This window comes from Acipenser ruthenus, unplaced genomic scaffold (genome assembly GCF_902713425.1).
Source record: "Acipenser ruthenus unplaced genomic scaffold, fAciRut3.2 maternal haplotype, whole genome shotgun sequence".
Lineage (NCBI taxonomy): Eukaryota > Metazoa > Chordata > Actinopteri > Acipenseriformes > Acipenseridae > Acipenser > Acipenser ruthenus.
This window is the reverse complement of record NW_026707920.1, coordinates 169,966-191,965: the sequence shown is the minus strand read 5'-3', so window position 1 is coordinate 191,965 and position 22,000 is coordinate 169,966. Positions and strand designations below refer to the sequence as shown.

Genomic DNA, 22,000 nt, shown 5'->3' with positions numbered 1-22,000 from the left:
AAAGTGTAGTAAAGCACAGAGAAGAGACTGAACCAGCCCCTTCTCAAAGTGTAGTAAAACACAGAGAAGAGACTGAACCAGCCCCTTCTCAAAGTGTAGTAAAACACAGAGAAGAGACTGAACCAGCCCCTTCTCAAAGTGTAGTAAAGCACAGAGAAGAGACTGAACCAGCCCCTTCTCAAAGTGTAGTAAAACACAGAGAAGAGTCTGAACCAGACCCTTCTCAAAGTGTAGTAAAACACAGAGAAGAGACTGAACCAGCCCCTTCTCAAAGTGTAGTAAAGCACAGAGAAGAGACTGAACCAGCCCCTTCTCAAAGTGTAGTAAAGCACAGAGACTGAACCAGACCCTTCTCAAAGTGTAGTAAAGCACAGAGAAGAGACTGAACCAGCCCCTTCTCAAAGTGTAGTAAAGCACAGAGAAGAGACTGAACCAGCCCCTTCTCAAAGTGTAGTAAAGCACAGAGAAGAGACTGAACCAGCCCCTTCTCAAAGTGTAGTAAAACACAGAGAAGAGACTGAACCAGCCCCTTCTCAAAGTGTAGTAAAACACAGAGAAGAGACTGAACCAGCCCCTTCTCAAAGTGTAGTAAAGCACAGAGAAGAGACTGAACCAGCCCCTTCTCAAAGTGTAGTAAAACACAGAGAAGAGACTGAACCAGCCCCTTCTCAAAGTGTAGTAAAGCACAGAGAAGAGACTGAACCAGCCCCTTCTCAAAGTGTAGTAAAACACAGAGAAGAGACTGAACCAGCCCCTTCTCAAAGTGTAGTAAAACACAGAGAAGAGACTGAACCAGCCCCTTCTCAAAGTGTAGTAAAACACAGAGAAGAGACTGAACCAGCCCCTTCTCAAAGTGTAGTAAAGCACAGAGAAGAGACTGAACCAGTCCCTTCTCAAAAGTTTACTGCTTTGGCAACCCCAGCCTCCTCTCTTTCCTAACTGTGGACCCCCTCCTGTCTTGTTTGTTTTAGGGGCAGACCCGGTAGACCTTGATCCCGACTTGGGTTCGAGAGCGAGAGAGAGAGAGATGGAGTGGGTCTGCAGTCCCTCCACAGCGCTGTGTTGATGACAGTAAAAAAGATTACAATACAAACCAACAACCGCAACCTGACAGACAGACAGACAGAAAAACCTGCAACAGCTGTGTGTGTGTCCGTCCGTCTGTCTGTCTGTCTGTCTGTCTGTCTGTCTGTCTGTCTGTCTTTAACTCAGATGCACAAAACTGTCCGGTCTCAATAATAATACAAAGTGTTCAGTTATGATATTATTATTATTATTATTATTATTATTATTATTATTATTATTATTATTATTATGGCAATGTTTGTCTGTCATTTGTACAATTCTTTATATTTATCCCTGGCAGTGAGGGGGAAAAATATATTGATTGATTTTAATTATTATTTTTTTTTTTAATGATTATTATTTGAGATCTATATCTGTATATGCGCGTACATATCCACATGGCTGAAGACGAGCTCTTGTCTGAAACGCCATTTAAACATTTTGTGTACATCCAAAAAGAAAACATACTCATTTTTTTCATTTTATATATAAAGGGAGAGGGGGTGAGGGGGCGAGAGAGGGGGCAAGGGAGAGGGAGGGGGCGAGGGTGAGGGAGGGGGTGAGGGGGCGAGAGAGGGGGTGAGGGGTCGAGAGAGGGAGAGAGGGCGAGAGAGAGGGAGAGCGCGAGGGTGAGGGGGAGAGGGGTCGAGGGAGAGGGGGTGAGGGTGAGGGTGAGGGAGCGGGAGAGAGGGAGCGGGAGAGAGGGAGAGGGAGAGGGAGAGGGGGCGAGGGAGAGGGGGCGAGGGAGAGGGCGAGGGTGAGGGGGAGAGGGGTCGAGGGAGAGGGAGAGGGGGCGAGGGAGAGAGCGAGGGTGAGGGGGTGAGGGTGAGGGAGGGGGTGAGGGGGCGAGGGTGAGGGGGTGAGGGGGCGAGGGGGTGAGGGGGTGAGGGAGAGGGGGCGAGGGTGAGGGTGAGAGGGGGCGAGGGGGAGGGAGAGGGGGCTAGGGAGAGGGAGAGGGGGCGAGGGAGAGGGCGAGGGTGAGGGGGTGAGGGAGCGGGAGAGAGGGAGCGGAAGAGAGAGGAAGAGGGGGCGAGAGAGAGGGAGAGGATGAGGGGGCGAGGGTGAGGGAGCGGCAGAGAGGGAGCGGGAGAGAGGGAGAGGGGGCGAGAGAGAGGGAGGGGGAGAGGGGGTGAGGGGGTGAGGGAGAGAGGGCGAGGGAGAGGGGGAGAGGGGGTGAGGGGGTGAGGGAGAGAGGGCGAGGGAGAGAGGGAGAGGGAGAGGGTGAGGGGGAGAGGGGGAGAGGGTTAAAGCAGCTCAAAGAAGATGTTGAGATTTTTAAAATCTTTTAGAACCCAGAAGCGCTGGGATCGATTGCAAACCCTGTCCAACAGTCCAGGGCTGTGGATTCAAATGAGACGTGAGGGTGTTTTAAGTTGAGATGTTCGCTTGACCGGGACAGTATTATGGGATGAACTGGGGTGGCACTGAATAGAGAGCCAGTGAAAGGAAGCTGGCAGCATTGTGTGAAGTTGGGGTGCAGCGTTTTGGGGGTGCAGTGTTTCCGTACGCCAGGTTTAACAGAACAGAAAGGTTTTAAAATACAGCAGCATACATTATTATTATTCATGAGTCATTTAGCAGACGCTTTTATCCGAAGCGACTCCCAGAGACTAGGGGGGTGAACTCTGCTTCATCAACAACTGCTGCTGCTGCTGCTGCTGCAGAGTCACTTCCAATAGGACCTCGCTTGTTTTTCGTCTCATCCGAAGGACGGAGCACAAGGAGGTTCAGTGACTTGCTCAGGGTCACAGGCAGTGAGTCAGTGGCTGAGCCGGGATTTGAACCCGGAACATGTTATAGATCGATCTCTCTATCTGTCTAGCTATCGATAGAGAGATAATTCTGAAGTGTTCCTGTGGAAGTTGAGTACAGCGTTGAATATTTCGTATGTATTTGTATTTGATTTGGTTTGAATGAGTGCAATGATGAAATGGGTTTATTTCTTTCTTTGTTCCTCAAGAGTGTAATCAAAGTATTTTTGGGGTTTTTTTAAAAGAAAGTGAATTAGATTTGTATTTAATTTTCCTTTTTTATTTATTTATTATTATTATTATTATTATTATTATTATTATTATTATTTGTAAGGATGTTATTTGGTTTAATGTGCATTTTTGAAAACATTTGATGTGTGTGCGTGCGTGCGTGCGTGCGTGCGTGCGTGCGTGTGTGCGCGCGTGCGCGTGCGTGTTGCGGTTTATTACAATAACTGACTGGGACAATTTTATCTTTTATTGTCTAAAAGAAACTAAAAATAATTCAACGACAAACTTTCGACTTGGTCTTCAAATGACATTGAAAAAAAAGTATTATTTTTTTTCTCAAAGCGTTAAAATTCCAGTCTTTAATTAACTCATATTTAAATAATAATAATAATAATAATAATAATAATAATAATAAATTCTGGAAGTCTGCAAACTCTCTTCAACGTTTTCTAACCATAAAAAGTTCTGTTTTTAAAAAAATAGGCCATTGAAGAAAGGATGAAAAAACGCTTTGCGGATCTGGCCCTTCTCGTCTAAACGTTTGTCGTCAGATTTATTTTGACTGTTTCTAAATTCAGTGCTAATCAGTGATTGATCTTTCATTGGCGTTTGGAGAAACATTTTCTTTGGGGGGTGGGTGGGGGGGGGGGGGGGGCTCCTGCCCCTCCTGCCCCTCCCCTATCTTCAAACCCTAGTTGTGAATGATTGTGGACGAATTATGCAATGTTTAATTCTTATTAAAAATGTTTTTAACTGTAAAAATTGCTGTGATGAGAATGAGTCACGGCGCTGTCGTACTTCAGCAGGGTTTGTAGTTAGAAAGAGTTGCGCCAGTCTTTCATTTTTGTTGTAACATTGTCGCATGAGAAGTCGCTTACGATAACTGAAGTATTTATTTATTTTATTTTGTCAAACGAGGGCAGCGCTTTCAATTTAAGATGATTTTATTTTTCATTTGTTTAAACTGTCACGTGTTTTTATTCAACGAGTTCATTAATATTGGTTTTTTTTTTACGTTTTATCGGCTTGTTTATTTTGTACGTGTGGTCGTTTGGGTTCGAACGGCTGCGTGTGCGTGTGCGTGTGCGTGTGCGTGTGCGTGTGTTCTCAAATCTAAAGTGTTCAAAAAAATTGTAAAAAAATGTTTGCACACACAAAAAAAAAAAGCATGCCAAACTGTTTTTGTTATTCTCCTGAATGTGTTAGCATTTAAATAATAATTAAACAAAATATATATATTTAAAAAAACTGACAGTTTATAATAAGTACTGAAACATAAGTGGGTTTATTGCATGATTACCAATGGGCAGAAGTGATGTTTGTTTGTTTTTCTGAATGACTTTAAACTTTGATCTGGTTCTCTATTTTCTCAGCTTTGTAAGTGCACACGACTGTTTTTTGTCTGATGAAATTATAAATATGTATTGAGATATTATTTAGCATGTTTTTTCTCTCTCTCTCTGCATCTGTTTGGCTTGTCGGAGCGACCCCGGCTTGACCTTTCGATCCCACAATGCACTCCGTTTTAAGACCTCAGCAGCAGGGACTTTATTAGGGCTGAATTTGTTCACCGTAAAAATAATAAAATAAAATAAGTCTCATTTCACGCGCTAAAAACAGGTATTTCAAGATACTTCACGATTTAAACGTCATTTGTATTAAAGCAAACAGCGTTGTCACATTCAAAATGAATCGTTTCCTCTACAGTTATATACAGTATATTTTACACCAAACGGTCCTACGTATTTAAATGCTTACCTTAAAAACTGCTCAGTTGTTGAGCGATCTTTAGGTGAAATATTATCGATCTTTGATGCAAGCTGGTGTCTTTTTCATTTAAGACATTTGAAAGAAATCGTGCAGCTCTGTTCAGCTCAGTGCAGCTCTGTGCAACTCTGTTCAGCTCTCTGCAGCTCTGTACATCTCTGTGCAGCTCTCTGCAACTCTGTTCAGCTCTGTGCAGCTCAGTGCAGCACTGTGCAACTCTGTTCAGCTCTCTGCAGCTCTGTGCAACTCTCTGCAGCTATGTGCTGCTCTGTGTAGCTCTATGCAGCTCTGACAGCTCTTTACAACTCTCTGCAGCTCTGTGCAGCTCTGACAGCTCTTTGCAACTCTCTGCAGCTCTGTGCAGCTCTGTACAGCTCTGTGCAGCTCTGTGCAGCTCTGTACAGCTCTTTGCAACTCTCTGCAGCTCTGTACAGCTCTGTGCAGCTCTGCAGCTCTATGCAGCTCTGTACAGCTATGTGCAACTCTCTGCAGCTCTGTGCATCTCTGCAGCTCTGTGCAGCTCTCTGCAGCTCTGTGCAGTGTTTGTTCGAGCATTTCGGAAGCAAACTAAACCGGCTGCCAGGTTCCTGAACGCTGTGTGCCAACCAGGCAAACGTTTGCTGTGTTTATTTTTGAGTGACAAAATATATATATATATATACATGTCTATTTAAACTATTTTTTTTAAGAAATTGACATATTAAAGAGGAACTTATATTACACAGCGATGGGTACATTTTAATCTGTGAAATAAGATTCAGCCATAAACATCGCGATCAGTTCTCATTGTAGTGGATGGCAGGGCTGTTTTAAGATCGCTTACTTGCATGGTTCGGTTCTATATATATATAGTTAGGGTATTAATTCTTATATAGTTTGTTCTGTTTTTAAACTTGCGATTGCTTTGATAAAAGTTAGAGGCTTATTTGGAAAACACAAAAACAAAACAAACAAACAAAATCCTTTTATATCACGTGTAACTGCGGAAGCATAAAACATTTTTAACAGTTGCAATACCGCCATGCAGCCAGGAGATGGCAGAGTTGCTTATAAAAACAAAATTGCAATAGCGTGCAAAATGCATTGGTATTCCATTGCGTAGTCAGTGATTATAATCTTAGCAAGCGGCCATTGGCCAAGCATCAGTAATCTTTATCAGCAGAAAAATTACTTACTGGATTGTGCATCATATACAGTATTATTTTTATTATTAATGAGCCATTTAGCAGATGCTTTTATCCAAAGCGTCTTACAGACGCTGAATGGGTTAACCCACTCTCTGATGCAAATTGTGAAAGGGTTAAAGACGCGTGCGCTCCGGCAAGCCCAAACCAAGACTACTCTCCTGTCTCCTCCTCCTCCTCTACCCTTCTCTTTCCTCTTTTGAATCGATATTATTATTATTATTATTCCTTGAAGTTTTGAAGCTTTCGTCAGGTCTGGTTTCTATAAAGATATTGAATTCTGATTCTGATGATAATAATTCTATTGGTCTATTCTAGGATGTGTTATGTTGTGTAATTCTCTCACTTAAGGAAATGTGTTAAAATAAATTAATTCAATAAAAATAATGACTTCAACAGACTGTGTGTGTGTGTGTGTGTGTGTGTGTGTGTGTGTGTGTGTGTGTGTGTGTGTGTGTGTGTGTGTGTGTGTGTGTGAGGCTATGCTTTGAACCCGTGCTTTTAGGACCTCATCAGTCACTGCCGGTGCAGTGTCCTGCACAAACCCAGGCCAGCTGAGCACAATGTTATCAGACCCAAACTCTTCACTAGAAATGGGGAGCAGTTCAAGGGGTCCAGATCCGGTACCTGTCTGTCTGACAGCTGAGAGAGAAGTATACAGTTTGCAAATGATTATGAATGAGACATTTAGCAGACGCTTTTATCCAAAGCGACTTAGAGAGACTAGGGGGGTGAACTCTGCTTCATCAACAACTGCTGCTGCTGCTGCTGCAGAGTCACTTCCAATAGGAGCTCGTTTGTTTTACATCTCATCCGAAGGACGGAGCACAAGGAGGTTCAGTGACTTGCTCAGGGTCACAGGCAGTGAGTCAGTGGGATTTGAACCTCCTGGTATCAAGTTCTATTTAACCACTGGACCACCAAGCCTCCCAAAATGCTGTCTGTATAAATAGAGTGGGTGGGTGAGCTGCTGAGTGCGACCCCCCCCCCCCCCCCCCCACGCGCACACCACAGAGGGTCTCGCTCATGTGAACTCTCTGCTGTGGATGTATTGCGTGGCTCAGGTTGCATGGAAGAGCCCTTGCAGTGCTTCAGCAGTGTTTCTGCTGCGCGAGTCCGCGGAGTCCATTGCTGATGGAGAAGCTAGAGAGAGCCGGCTCAGCAGGGTGTGTGATGCACGTCAGGACACACACACGCACGCACACGCACGCCAGGACACACACGCACGTCAGGACACACACACGCACACACACACACACAGTGACACACACACACACAGTGACACACACACACACACAGTGATACTCACACACACTGACACACACACACACACAGTGATACTCACACACAGTGACACACACACAGTGACACACACACACAGTGACACACACACACACTGACACACACACACACAGTGATACACTCACACACAGTGACACACACACACACACACACTGACACACACACACACACTGACACACACACACACACAGTGATACTCACACACAGTGACACACACACACACACAGTGATACTCACACACAGTGACACACACACAGTGACACACACACACAGTGACACACACACACACTGACACACACACACACAGTGACACACACACACACACACTCACACACACACAGTGATACTCACACACAGTGACACATACACACAGTGACACACACACACACTGACACACACACACACACAGTGACACACACACACAGTGATACACTCACACACACTGACACACACACACACACACACACACTGACACACACACACACAGTGATACACACACTCACACACAGTGACACAAACACACACACACACACGTCTGTTTATAGTGTTTATGAGGACTTCTCATTGACTATATATTTTTTATTTACTATTACTAATTCCAGTCAAACAAAACTCCACACAGGGTGAAAGTCAATAAACAGTCATTGTTTATTTCCACAAGGACACACCGCACTGCGGTTCACTTTGAAACAAATAAAACATGATGCTGACTGTGCCGTCCAATCACAGAGCACCCCACGCACCGCCACCCCCCGCTGATCCCCCGCTGACCTCTCACCCCTGACCCCAGGGCATGGACGCTGCGTGGGGGCGGTGGGGGGAGCTGCACACCCACACCGCTTCAACAGAGTTTCCGTTAGCTCTTAATTAAGGATTAATTAAACCCACTTCCCCATTTCAATTCCCAATCCCATTCCTTCGAAGGGATCGGAGCTGGAATTGATATTTTTCCAGAAATCGGAAATTGTGCAGATTATTTCCACTGCTTTCGTTTTGAAGCCCCAGTTTAATTGAAACAGACAGAGACTTCGATTGGAGTCATTTGCTTCCACTGTTGTGAGAATCTCATTTTATTATTAATTATTATTATTATTATTATTATTTATTTATTTATTTCTTAGCAGACGCCCTTATCCAGGGCGACTTACAGTCGTAAACAAAAATACATTTCAAGAATCACAGTACAAGTATTAATACAATTAAGAGCAAGATAAATATTATTATTATTATTTATTTCTTAGCTGACGCCCTTATCCAGGGCGACTTACAATTGTTACAAGATATCACATTATTTTTACATACAATTACCCATTTATACAGTTGGGTTTTTACTGGAGCAATGTAGGTAAAGTACCTTGCTCAAGGGTACAGTAGCAGTGTCACCCACCAGGGATTGAACCCACAACCCTCCGGTCAAGAGTCCAGAGCCCAGAGCCCTAACCACTACTCCACACTGCTGCCCAATACAATGACTTTGGTTCAAGCAAGTACAAGTGTGACAAAATACGATTCAATAACGGAGCAGATAACAGTGTCAGTGATAGTTACATCAGGATATAATTAAATACAAAATACTACAGATTAAATAACACTTGTGACAGATTACAGTACTCTAAAGTACAGGATTAAATGCAGAAAAATCATTTCAAACAGAATGCTGCAGATTGCAATTTCGATCAATGATGTTTGGATCAATGCTATGGGACTGTGCTTGGGATTGATTAAAAGGAAACTGGAATTGATTTTTAAAAGGATTTGGAAATGGAATTAGAATGGCAAACTGGATTTAATGAACCCTTAAATAAGAGCTAATTGGACCAAACTGACAAACAGGGGCACAGCAGTGTGATCCATTCCAGGTTTCACTGTGAGTTTAATAATCAGACACACCAGAGCTTGTTGCCTAGACACAGTGGGGCTGATCAAGCTGGTAGTAAAACCTGGAATGGATCACACTGCTGTGCAATAGGAGTCTGATTCCCAAGCCTGATCCCTGACACAGGGCTGCTGTGCCAATTTGGGTTTTAATTTACTTTTAAGAAATGTGTTGTTGAGGATTTCAGGGTTTAATGAAGGATTGAATTTGCAATTAAACAAAATTGAATTACTATAAACACTCTTTATTAACAAAACAACGACTGTGCGTCCTGAACGCTTTCACGCAGGGTGACTTTACACGAGGGTCTCTGGAAGACTAGCAAGCAGAGTCTTTCTGATCCGAGAGCATTTTAAACAATGATTAATCGGACCTACATTATTAAAAATGACATTTCAAGTCAATAAAAGACTTCACTACAGCTTCTGTGTTATACAGAACCTGGGAGACCTGTATTCATGAACACAATAGTACTATGCGGAGAAATTATACCAACTAGCCTTTAGCTGTACATTTTAATAAATAAAAAACACATTTCATATCTGATCTGGTATTTTGGACTCTGCAAACAGTCGAAATTGGCTTTAGAGGTGGCTCAGTTGGCTAGTAACAGCTTTTGAGAAACGAAGGGAGGGCACTTTTTTATACTAATAACAAAAATACTTAACGCATGCGTTTCAAAGTCACGCCTGCAACGTAAGGGCGCGGTCGCTCCTCCCCCCCCCTGCGGATGACGTCAGAGCGCCGTGACGCAACAGGCCCCCGTCCTCGCTCTCCTCACGTCGGTGTCTCGAGCTGTTCGGAGCGTCTCTCGCTTTGCTCGCGCTGTCGTCGTTTCCAGTCAGAAGAGAGAAACGGCGAAGCTTCGCGGCTGTACTTAAATTTTATAGATTTGTTTTAAATAAAAATAAAAAAAAAAGACGAAAAAGTTATATTATTTGTGATTTATTTTCTTTTTTCTTTTTTTTTTTTTTTTTTTTTTTTAAATAAAGCGTTACCTTGCTCGCGGGAGTTGCCGGAGACATAAAGAGGTAAGCTTCGTTTGTGTGTTTTTTTTTTTTTTTTTTTTGTGGAGTGAACGTGGTGGGCTATTTTATAAACCCAGTCGCATAAACATCATAATAATTACACGTTTTTTGTGTAAATAACTAGATAGGTTTTTACGTCGGACGGCCGTGTGTGCATATAACTTAGCAGAAACTGTTTTATATAACTACATATCGCTCGTTAGAGACAGAGAGGGGAAGTTTACCTCACGTTTGCATTAAACATAATTATGTTTTTTTTTAGCGGCCGATAAAAATGAGCAGCGCTGTTTTTTTGTACAGTAATCAATGTACGCTTCGTACTGCCGGCTTCATGGAAAGGACAAACTGACGGGCAGCGGGGTTACCCAATAGCAAAGCAAGGACGTTTAGATTTGTGGGCGTTGCCGTCGGGTTACGCCCAATCATTTTCGGGATTCTGGTCGGGAATAGGCGAGGCGAGCGGCGTTGCTGTGCTTGGTTGAAGTTCAGCCTTGCGCTGTCACACAAGGTCAAAACCGCAGCTGTGTCTCCGAAAAACTGCGAAACAAGACGAGAAAACCAACTACGAAACAAGACGAGAACATGTTTTTGTGTAGCCGCTGTGCAGTAGCAAGCTGCAGTTGATTTTACACGCCCATATTTACGAATCAATCAATCAGTTTTTATTTTATATAGCGCCTTTCATAGTGGACCACCATCACAAAGCGCTTTACAAGATTATTTGTTTATTTAGCAGACGCCTTTATCCAAGGCGACTTACAGGGACTAGGGTGTGTGAACTATGCATCGGCTGTATAGTCACTTACAATTACGTCTCACCCGAAAGACGGAGCACAAGGAGGTTAAGTGACTTGCTCAGGGTCACACAGTGACTCATTGGCTGAGGTGGGATTTGAACAGGGGACCTCCTGGTTACAAGCCCATTTCTTTAACCACTGGACCACACAGCCTCCTTTGAGATGCAGTAACAACAAGAAAATCCATAATACTTTAAATACAGAGAAATGCATCATACATGATATACAGTAAACAAACAAAAAATGCATAATACATGAAATAGTAGCAGCATCACAGCAGCTAATATTATTATTATTTATTTCTTAGCAGACGCCCTTATCCAGGGCGACTTACAATTGTTACAAGATATCACATTATTTTTTACATACAATTCCCCATTTATACAGTTGTTTTTTTGTAAAGTACCTTGCTCAAGGGTACAGCTAGTGTAACGTGATCGTTACGGATCCTGTCCCCCACCCCGTCGGTGAGAAGAGCGTAAAAGCTCTAAAAACCACGAATGCAGACGAGACCGGCTGTCTCGTGTTGTGGTTTAGACGCTCGCTGTTAGTTTACACATCAGGGATGGCAAGAAGACTCCTGTTGCATGGCAGTGCGATCCATTCCTGGTTTCCCTGTGAGTTTAAGATGTCGCACCTGAGCTTGTTGGTTGTGTGTGTGTGTGTGTGTGTGTGTGTGCTGATTTGTGCATTCTGCACAGAACAAGGAGTTTCAGGAGGGACACAGGGGAGGGAGGGGAGCCACACCCCTGCGGCCTGTGCAAACAGTGATAACAACTCAAATATTCAGACAGTAACAGATTCTGGTATAGTAAGCAAACTTGCTAAATTTGCAGATGACACAAAAATAGGAGGACTGGCAAACACTGTTGCAGCAGCAAAGGTCATTCAAAATGATATAGGCAGCATTCAGAACCTGGCAGACACATGGCAAATGACATTTAATAGAGACAAGTGTAAAGTACTGCACGCAGGCAATACAAATGTGCATTATAAATATCATATGGGAGATACTGAAATTGAAGAAGGGAACTATGAAAAAGACAGAGGAGTTTATGTTGACTCAGTAATGTCTTCATCTAGACAATGTGGGGAAGCTATAAAAAAGGCCAACAAGATGCTCGGATATATTGTGAGAAGTGTTGAATTTAAATCAAGGGAAGTAATGTTAAAACTCTACAATGCATTAGTAAGACCTCACCTAGAATATTGTGTTCAGTTCTGGTCACCTCGTTACAAAAAGAATATTGCTGCTCTAGAAAGAGTGCAAAGAAGAGCGACCAGAATTATCCCGGGTTTAAAAGGCATGTTGTATGCAGACAGGCTAAAAGAATTTAATCTATTCAGTCTTGAACAAAGAAGACTACGCGGCGATCTGATTCAAGCATTCAAAATTCTAAAAGGTATAGACATTGTCCACCCAGGGGACTTTTTTGACCTGAAAAAGAAACAAGGACCAGGGGTCACAAATGGAGATTAGATAAAGGGGCATTCAGAACAGAAAATAGGAGGCACTTTTTTTACACAGAATTGTGAGGGTATGGAACCAACTCCCCAGTAATGCTGTTGAAGCTGACACCCTGGGATCCTTCAAGGAGCTGCTTGATGAGATTCTGGGATCAATAAGCTACTAACTACCTAACGAGCAAGATGGGCTGAATGGCCTCCTCTCGTTTGTAAACTTTCTTATGTTCTTATGTTCTAAACCTAATAAGTTTCATGACCAACTTTTTGACTAGAAGCCTTTATCTAGGAGGCCTGGTGATCCAGTGGTTTAAAAAAGGCTTGTCACCAGGAGGTTCCAGGTTCAAATCCCAGCCACTGACTCCCTGTGTGTGTGTGTGTGACCCTGAGCAAGTCACTGAACCTCCTTGTGTTCCGTCCTTCGAATGAGACGTAAAACAAACGAGCTCCTATTGGAAGTGACTCTGCAGCAGCAGCAGCAGCAGCAGCAGTTGTTGATGAAGCAGAATTCACCCTCCCTAGTCTCTATAAGTCGCTTTGGATAAAAGCGTCTGCTAAATTACTAAATAATAATTTAAATACATACACACAATAACAAAAGTAACACATTTTTAATTAAGATAATATTATACAAAGCTAATTTATTTTTCTTGGTTACAGGAGAAAAAAGAGGACGGATCTTGGTGGAACGAGAGACTGCTGGCAGAGGGAGAGACGCATTTTTCTTTTTTTTCTGAAGAGAGGAAGAAACGCAAAGAGCGTTATCAGCGCGGTTTCAAAAGCATGCACCGCTTAAGGACTTGTGCAGCAAGGCTGAGGCCCCTGGCGGCCTCGCGGACTGTTCAGAATTATTCACACAAACAGCCGGCCGCGCCCAGGACGTTTCAGCCAATCAGGTGCTTCACCGCACCGGTAGCGGCCGAGCCATTCCTCAGCGGGACTAGTTCGAACTATGTCGAGGAGATGTACTTTGCCTGGCTGGAAAACCCCAAAAGTGTACATAAGGTAAGGAGAGAGGGGGAAAAAAAAATAATATAACGAATAAAGCAAACAGATTAGCAGTGCTGTTGTCAATTGTAGTAAATCACATTTTCCAAAAATAAAAAAACAAACGAAAGGATACTTCTGCTTTAGGACAAGGTAAGTCGCTACAGTCAAACTGTTAATAAAGGCCGCTCTGAATACTGGGCCTAGGTATTCCCCCAACATGAAAAACTGTACTACTGTCATGGCTTCTGGTAGACTTTTGCAGTATCATTGTGTAGTTTCTTTATTATTATTTATTTATTTATTTATTTATTTATTTATTAAGAGACGCCCTTATTCAGGGCAACTTACAATTGTTACAAGATATCACATTATTTTTACATACAATGGCATGTATGTAAAAATAATTTAATTACATGATGTTAATAAAAAGATCTAAATTATGTTCCTATAGTTTTTTTTTTTTTTTTTTTTTTGTCTCAGTTCTAAAATTCTAAGTGATGCCAAACTTTTGGCCACAGCTGTACAGTATACAGATGGTCTTTTATAGAGGTTTGACTGTGTAGCGTTTTAAAAGCCAACTAACCCAACCAACCGAGCTGCAAACCAAAAACGAAATAAATAAATGAATAAAAAAAAAAAAAAAAAAAGAAACGAAGCCCACGACCTGATCAAGAGGACAGACCTGTCTGGCTTTGCTTTACTTTTACTTGGGGGGGGGGGGGGGGGGGATTGTCGTTTTTTTATTTTTTTCCAACTTCTCTACGAGGACAAAAAGGAGGGAGACGCACACACAGACCCACACTCACGATTCTGGAATTAATCTGCGTTTCTGCGGCTCCTGGAACAGACAAACTGGTGTTTTTTTTTTTTTTTTCGCATTGACTTCTGGTTTTTCAGCTGAATAGGAAAGAGAAAGGAAGGAAGGAAAATGAAAATCTGTACAGAGTGGCCAGTGAGCTGGCTGTCGACCGCAGGAAGCAGCACACGGTGGGGTGCTGAATTTTTAGAGGATACAAGCTGCAGCTTGGTGTTGGTGTTCTTGAAACTCGGGTGCTAATCCCGATGGTTTCCTGTTGTTGCCGTTTTAGGTAGAAACCATTTAAAAACAAAACAACAAATCTGTGTAGAGTTGTGTGAAATATACAGCATGTGAAATGAGGGGCCTGTTCACAAAACCACATGGATGGTTTTTAATTTTTTTTCTATTTTTTGGGAAAGTTTGTGGTGGTTTGATTCACTTTTTTTCAAAAGCGCTGTTTTAACCTCTCCTAGGGGAGGGGAAAAAAATAAATAAATAATTCCTTAAAAACCACCCTTGAAGTTTTGTGAGTAGAGCCCTAGATCCTCAAACTGTGTAGAGTTAAAATAAAAAAGACCAACCCAGCAAGGCTGTACTGATACCGTAATGTTAAAAATGAGACCAGGAGAGTGTGTATTCATAACAGCTATAAAACTTAAAACACACTGGTTCTTCATTCAAGGACCGCTCTGTGATCTACAGCGTGCTGTGCTGTGGTCTTGTGTTACAATACAAACGATACCGACCTCTGTTATAATACGCTGCATCATGTAAAGAAAGCATCGCGATTCATCCATACACAGCTGTGACTACAGTTCCCAGCATGCCTCCTGACCTGTGTCAGTGGCGAGGGATGCTGGGAGCTGTAGTTCTTTAACTACAATGCGCTGGGCTGTGGTCGTGTATTTCAATACAAACGATACAGACCTGTGTTACAACACGATACATCATGTAAAGAAAGTAACACGATTCACCAACACACAGTGAGTCAGTACAGCCCTGTAACTCAACAGGGAGCGTCAAATACGTTGTGATGTTTAGCTCAGTAGAAGAACCGTTTACTACAAACCAGGGCTGCCTAATGAGCACCTCTTGTGCCATAAGACTCCTATTGCACAGCAGTGTCACCCATTCCAGGTTTTACTACCAGCTTGATCAGCCACAGTGTGTCTAAGTAACAAGCTCAGGTGCATCTTATTATTAAACTGTTTGAATGGATCAAACTGCTATACAACGGGGAGTCTTATTTCCAACCCTGGGCTTATTGAAGTATTACCATGTAAGTTTTTTTTTTTTTATTTTTTTTTTTATGATTTTGAATAGGCTGCAATCTGTATTTAGACAGGAGTACAGCCAAAATGAAGCAAAAACTGAGATTTAAACATGTGTTGTGTTGAATGAGTAGAAAACTACTTAAGCTATGTCAAAGTGTAGTGGCTTCTATCAGAGAGATGTTTTAGTGAATTATATATATATATATATATATATATATATTGGTCAAATTATTTGATTAATTGGACACAGTTTAACACTTCTCTCCAGGACTCAACGTTTTTATCGGAAGTGTACCTTGAATCAAGTGCATTTTCTAAATCCTCAGCTGTAAAAGACCTTTTAAATACGTGTCCGATTTGAACAAACAGTGACATCCAGTAAGTTTTAATTGAGAGCTGAAGTTCCGGGATGAAAACCACAAGACCCTGCCTTCCCTGGAGGACTGGAGTTTGGCACCCCTGCTCTGTAAGGACTGCTTGGCAACGTACGACCCTTTCAGACAAAACGCCTCTCTGTTTCAAACCATCGTCCTCTCCCTATGCGACCACAGATCGTGCTGCCAGCCTAACAATTTAATGTGAACACGCAGCCAGAGAGAGGCAGTCTTTTTTTTTTTTTTTTTTTTTTTTTTTGAAGAGGCTGCAGCAGCACCTGTTTTCAGAGGTCACGTTTTTGAAGTCCCCCGTGATTCCTCTTATTTATAGTGCACAAAAGAAAGCAGCAGGTCACAACATTTTTAGTTGTGTCTCTTTCTGTGTTTTCCGATGTGACTAGCTTAAGTAATTATTCATTGTCAACAACGTTTTTATAAAGAAAATGATGTATTAATAATATAGTGAGATGTTTTTTTTTTTCTATTCAGAAAAAAAGTGGTGAACTTTGCTCTCCACTAAACTTTGCTCCCTATGACATCTGATTAAAGATAAACGTATCAGTACAGTTAAATTAACTGCGATTACGAACCTGTAAAGCAACGTGGCAGAGAGTGACCTTAGTCAAGTCATGAAATGCAGGACTGGGTGCAGCACTAGTGGACTTTTTGTAACTCTTCAGACCCAGAGGGGGGTCAAACTCTGTTCCTGGACGGCCACAGTGTCTAATGGCTTTCGTTCCGCCCCGAGCTCTCACTTACTTAATTGGTCTAATTGTTTGATTAATTGGGACACATTTTAACACATCTCTCCAGGCCTCAGGATGTTTTATAGGCAGCGGAACTTGAATCAATTTTTTTTTTCTAATCATGAACTGTAAAAATGTCCAACTGAACGAATAATTAGATAAATTCTGTTTATTGAGAGCTTAACTTGGAATGAAAACGGCGCTGGTTTAGATAAAGCGGTCAGAAAAAAAAAAAAATAAAACACACACATTGCTCTTTGACTAGTCGTTTTTATTTATTTATTTATTTATTTATTTATTTATTTATTTATTTTTTTGGTCTGTTTTTCTGAATGTGCCAGCAGAGATGTCTTGCCAATTTCAGTTCCAACTCTCTAACTTGGACAGTGTGTGTGTGTGTGTGTGTGTGTGTGTGTGTGTGTGTGTGTGTGTCACTATTTTGAATTGGCCAAGTACTGAACGTTCTCTCTAGAGAAGAGTAACTATAAATAGTCACAGACAGCTGATCGCTCTCTCTCTCTGTTCTAGAATGAGGGCCCTGTGCCCTCGTAGTAATTCACTAAGAGTGTTCGACTCTGTGACACCTGAACAATCCCTGTTTGTCATCTCTGCTGTGAATAATGAATGCAGCTGTTTTTTTTTATATATGTGTATATGTTATGGAGAGCAGGATTCTAGTTAACTTCACCTGCTAATTTCATCCCATTGCTTTATGCGTTAGTCTTTTTTTTTTTTTTCTCGTCCTGCGACGGGATAAAAATCTACCGAGTGAAACGTTGCTGCTGAAAATAAACTGCAGAGGATCGTCATGTGACGTGACATGTGATCAGAGAAGACCGCAGAGCAGTAAAAAGGGAGGGGGAGAGGAATGTAAACCATGTAAAAACCTGGACTGGCTGAAACCTGTCTGCAATGGGAGTATTTCACATTAGTAAGGTCACAGAATGATTATAAAACCTGGACTGGCTCACACTGCTCTGCAATGGGTGTGTAATTATTATTATTATTATTATTATTATTATTATTATTATCAAGTTCACAGAATTATTGTAAAGCCTGGACCAGCTCAAAAACATAAAGCAGCCACTAGACTAGAAGAAATATTTACTTTTTTTTTTGGCGTGGTACAGATTGCAATACGAACAAGAGTCTGCTGTGCAAGTCCATAGTCCTCACTGCTTCTGTAACATGAGGGAGTGCTGTGTACTGTTAGTGTTTTATTCACCCTGTGTGTGTAATAATACACAGGATTAACAAGAAAATAGGATTAATAAAACTCAAGAACCGCCTGTTTATAGAAGTAATTAGCTGGATTGTACAGCAGTGTGTAAAAAAAAAAAAAAAGGCTGTTTGTTATTATTAATAATAATTTAGCAGACTCTTGTATCCAAAGCGACTTACAGAGACTAGGGGGGTGAACTCTGCTTCATCAACAACAGAGTCACTTCCAGTAGGACCTTGTTTGTTTGACGTCTCATCCACTTGCTCAGGGTCACAGGCAGCGAGTCAGTGGCTGAGCCGGGATTTGAACCGGGGACCTCCTGGTAACAAGAAGCCCCTTTTCTTTAACCGCTGGACCGCCAATCCTCCTGATTTAAAACGTGGTTGTAACAAGTAAATAAGAGTCAATGATAAAACTTGAGAACCCCCTGTTTTTAAAAAGTCATTCGCTGGAGTAAGGGGGGGGGGGGGGGAAGCTGTTTGTTACACAGACAGGAGAGTGCTTAAGAAATTCCAAAACGATAAAAGGCCATTCGGCCCACCGATGCACGCTTTTGTGCCAGCGTGGTCCGTTCGCACTCAGGAGATGAACCCCCCCCCCACAACCAGGTTATTAGGAGAAATGAAAGCTCTGGGAATCCGTGGCTAGACGGACGGACCGTCCTTCCTCCAGGCGGCTAGCTAGTTTGAAGCTTACAGTCCATGTGAATCCAGTTGTAACTGTACACAGGGGTCCCCGTTGTTCCAAGATCTAGCAGGGCTTTTGTTTCAGAACCACACAGTTGACATCAACATTGAGTGAGTGAGTGAGTGGGTGCAGTGGCATTCTCTCCTGGTTCTGATCTAGCATTCATTACTGGAGGAATACAGTAGAGAGCTATTGGCTACGGACGTGGGCTTTTTTTGTATAATTAACTGGAAGGGTGTGCACATTCTTAAATGATTTATGTTTCTAGATCTATTAAAATAATAATAATTTTGGGGAGAGGGAGGCTGGATTATGCAATGACCACATCTTTTTATAATTGTTATTTTGGTAGTTTTAACCAGATGTGATCAGACAAGCCATGATGGGCTGCAATGGGTGTTTATTGCTTATATATTATTATGATTATGATTATTATTATTTATTTGGCAGACTTTATCCAAGGCGACTCACAGGTGTTCCAGGGCAGCACAGGGTTACAATGCAAGCTTCATATTTAAACACAGTGTAGTTTACAGTCAGTGCAAATAATACTACTAGAATACAATATGCATGGTTAGGATTATACATATACATTACAGGTGAAAACAAACTGTCATTGTTGATGTAATTTGTTGTAATCCTAACTTGCTGCATATTGTGCTCTAGTATTATTTTTTGTACTGACTGTCAGCTACACTGTGTTTAAATATGAAGCTTGCATTGTAACCCTGTGCTGCCCTGGAACACCTGTGAGTCACCTTGGATAAAGACGTCTGCCAAATAAAATAATAATAAAAATAAATGTTTGTACAGCAGTACAAACACTGTGTGCTGGTTTGCATTCCGACCTGAGCTCTCAATTACTTGACTAGACCCTTAATTGAACCTTTTTAATTGTTTTCAGCTGTTAACAGCTGTCAAGTTAGCGATTAGCATTGTGTAAGTAACTTGAAGTCTGCAACTGTTTAACAGCTGAAAACAATTTAAAAAGTCTAATTAAGCAACTTCTCAGTTCAATTAAGGGTCTAGTTAAGTAACTGAGAGCTCAGTTGGAAGGAAACCCAGCAAACACAGGGGGTCCCCAGGACCAGGAACATAACAAGTGCTGTGGCTTTTCTGTTCCGTACCACATCATGGATCGTTATCGCTGTGTCGCCTGTTTGACAATGTGTGCAATAATCCTGACGCTATCGGTGCACTAGAGCAGACATTTTGAAAAGAGCTTTGAAACAGACTGTAAAGTTACAAGCGTAAAAAGTTGTCAGGATGTTAATGAAAAGAAAAGGTTGGTTATTTAAACAGTTTTAGCAACATGTGGGGGCGTGCCACGCTGTATATATTTGAACCCTGTTACTCTCTAAGCAGGTTTACTAAATCTAAATAGAAGTGCAAGTAAACTTTAATCTAATTAAGCAAAGAAACTGCTTTGGATATTTTTATGTTTTAACATGTTAGTTGTAATTGTTGGACTGTACTCAGTTTCTTCCTAAAACAGTCATTTGTTAGTCAAGCTGCAGATATAATGTTATGTACTGTTCAGAAACTAGGGTTTGCCTTTCTGTAAAGACAGCTCTGCACACAACTTGATGGGACATATTTCCAGTCTTTAACTTGGGTTTTTATTTTTTTGAAAGTGGAGAAGAAAAAAAAAATCACCTGTTTACAAAACCAGTATCAATTGTCTTAAAGTAATTTTAAATGTAGGGAATCTTAATCTCTAATCTCTGTGAAGTGTTTCGGACAAAAAAAAAAAAAAATCTAGTTCCATATACAAAGTAGCTTGTCTCATTTTTGAAAATGCTCGAGGCGTTTAGCCCCCAAGTTGCTTGTCTCTCAGACTTGGTACATTTTCCTGTGAATGTAAACATCAGTCTCTCTTATCTACTTTCAGGCGAAGAAGAGACCTTTTGAGGTCTTGAGAGCTTGTGATTAATTATTGTTTAGTTAGTGCAGTAAAAGGCATCGCCTCTCCTTTGTCTAATATTTCAAAACAAACACAATAGGAGGGAATTAAAAAGACTGAAGTAAAAGCTTTGAAAATATGTCCCGTTTAACTTTTAAACTCGCAATAGTCGAGATACAAGAGGTGTAAATACACATGATCTGATGATTTGTTTCTTTTGTTTGTTTGTTTGTTTGTGTGTGTTCGTTTGGTTCTCTTTCTTTCAGTCATGGGATGTTTTCTTCCGCAACGCGAATGCAGGCGCCCCTCCAGGCATGGCCTACCAGAGCCCTCCCCCGCTGGGCATGAGTCTGTCCGGCCTGGCTTCGGCACAGTCCCTGGTCTCGGCCCAGCCCAACGTGGAGAAGCTGGTGGAGGATCACCTCGCTGTGCAGTCACTCATCCGGGCTTATCAGGTGAGCTCCCAGCTCAGGGGTGTGAATGAAACTCCTGCTGCAGAGCTGTTTCACCCATTCCAGGTGTTTCAAATGATTAGCCCCAGTGTGTCTAGGTAACAAGGTCAGGTGTGTGTTTTATTATTAAACTCCTAGTGAAAACAGGAATGAATCAAACTACTGTGCAATACACAAAACGCAGGTTGCCTTGCTGTAAGAGCCCAGGCACCTGTAGAGCCTTTTTTTAAAGTCCTGCAGCCTTTTCTCGCACGTCTGCCACCTGAGATCGCATGGGGTCTGAGAACGTTGAAAAATGTCCACGTTCGCTGCGTGGTCGGAGTGAAGCTGCGCCGCTTTTTACAGCTGCCTGCTGGCCTGACGTGTCGCAGTCATCAGCGACTGCAGCGTGAACCAGCCCTTCTGAGACAGAGTTTTGAAGGAGCTGCAGAGCCTGATAGAAACGAGATGCCCAAACCCTCCCTGTTTGGAGCAACGATGGCTTCAAATGACTTCTCAAATTTAACTACTACACTTTTTTTTTGTTTCTTAATATAAGTTAGAAAAGCTTTATTATTTTTGTTTTTTCATGTTACTGCTTTGCTTTCTTGATTTTAAAGCCATGCCCTTGTATTAACTGCACTGAAGGTTTGAAAACTGAAGTTGTATACATGTGAAAAAAAAAAAGAAATCTATTTTTTTTTTTTGACCAAATCTACATGATTAATTCATTACACGACAATAGTAATTTTTTTTCATTATAATGATTTTTTTAATTGCCTATAAAATAATTAAAAAAAAAAAAAATAATATCATCAAATGCCTATTATATATATATAATTTTTTTTTTTTAATTAATAATAACAAGACAGAGAACTTTCCACCAACTTTGTCATTGTCGCTTTGCTTCTAGGTGAGAGGTCACCACATTGCAAAGCTCGACCCTCTGGGGATTAATATTGTAAATGTTGACGATGCCCCAGTAACATTCGGTGAGGAATTGTATTGAACTTCACTCAGCGATGAACATGTCTGTGTTAATGTTGTGTTTCCCCCACCCTCTTTTCTTCCTTTTTCTGTCTCCTCCTCCTCCCCCCCCCCCCCCCCCC

General features: G+C 41.8%; 1 protein-coding gene across 3 annotated transcripts in view; it reads left to right on the top strand.

Annotated features, from left to right (window-relative positions):
- The first annotated feature begins 9,954 nt into the window (after positions 1-9,954).
- The window catches only part of LOC117397804 (2-oxoglutarate dehydrogenase complex component E1), a 38,268-nt gene continuing 26,222 nt past the window's right edge, over positions 9,955-22,000 (top strand). The window contains exons 1-4 of one of the 3 annotated variants that reach the window (XM_059019527.1): positions 9,955-10,207; positions 13,126-13,470; positions 20,727-20,915; positions 21,805-21,883. In XM_059019527.1, the coding sequence (XP_058875510.1) occupies positions 13,249-13,470; positions 20,727-20,915; positions 21,805-21,883 (490 nt within the window). In that variant the 5' untranslated portion in view covers positions 9,955-10,207; positions 13,126-13,248. The remainder of the gene's footprint in view (positions 10,208-13,125; positions 13,471-20,726; positions 20,916-21,804; positions 21,884-22,000) is intronic. The other 2 variants (XM_059019525.1, XM_059019526.1) reach the window with 2 other exon arrangements.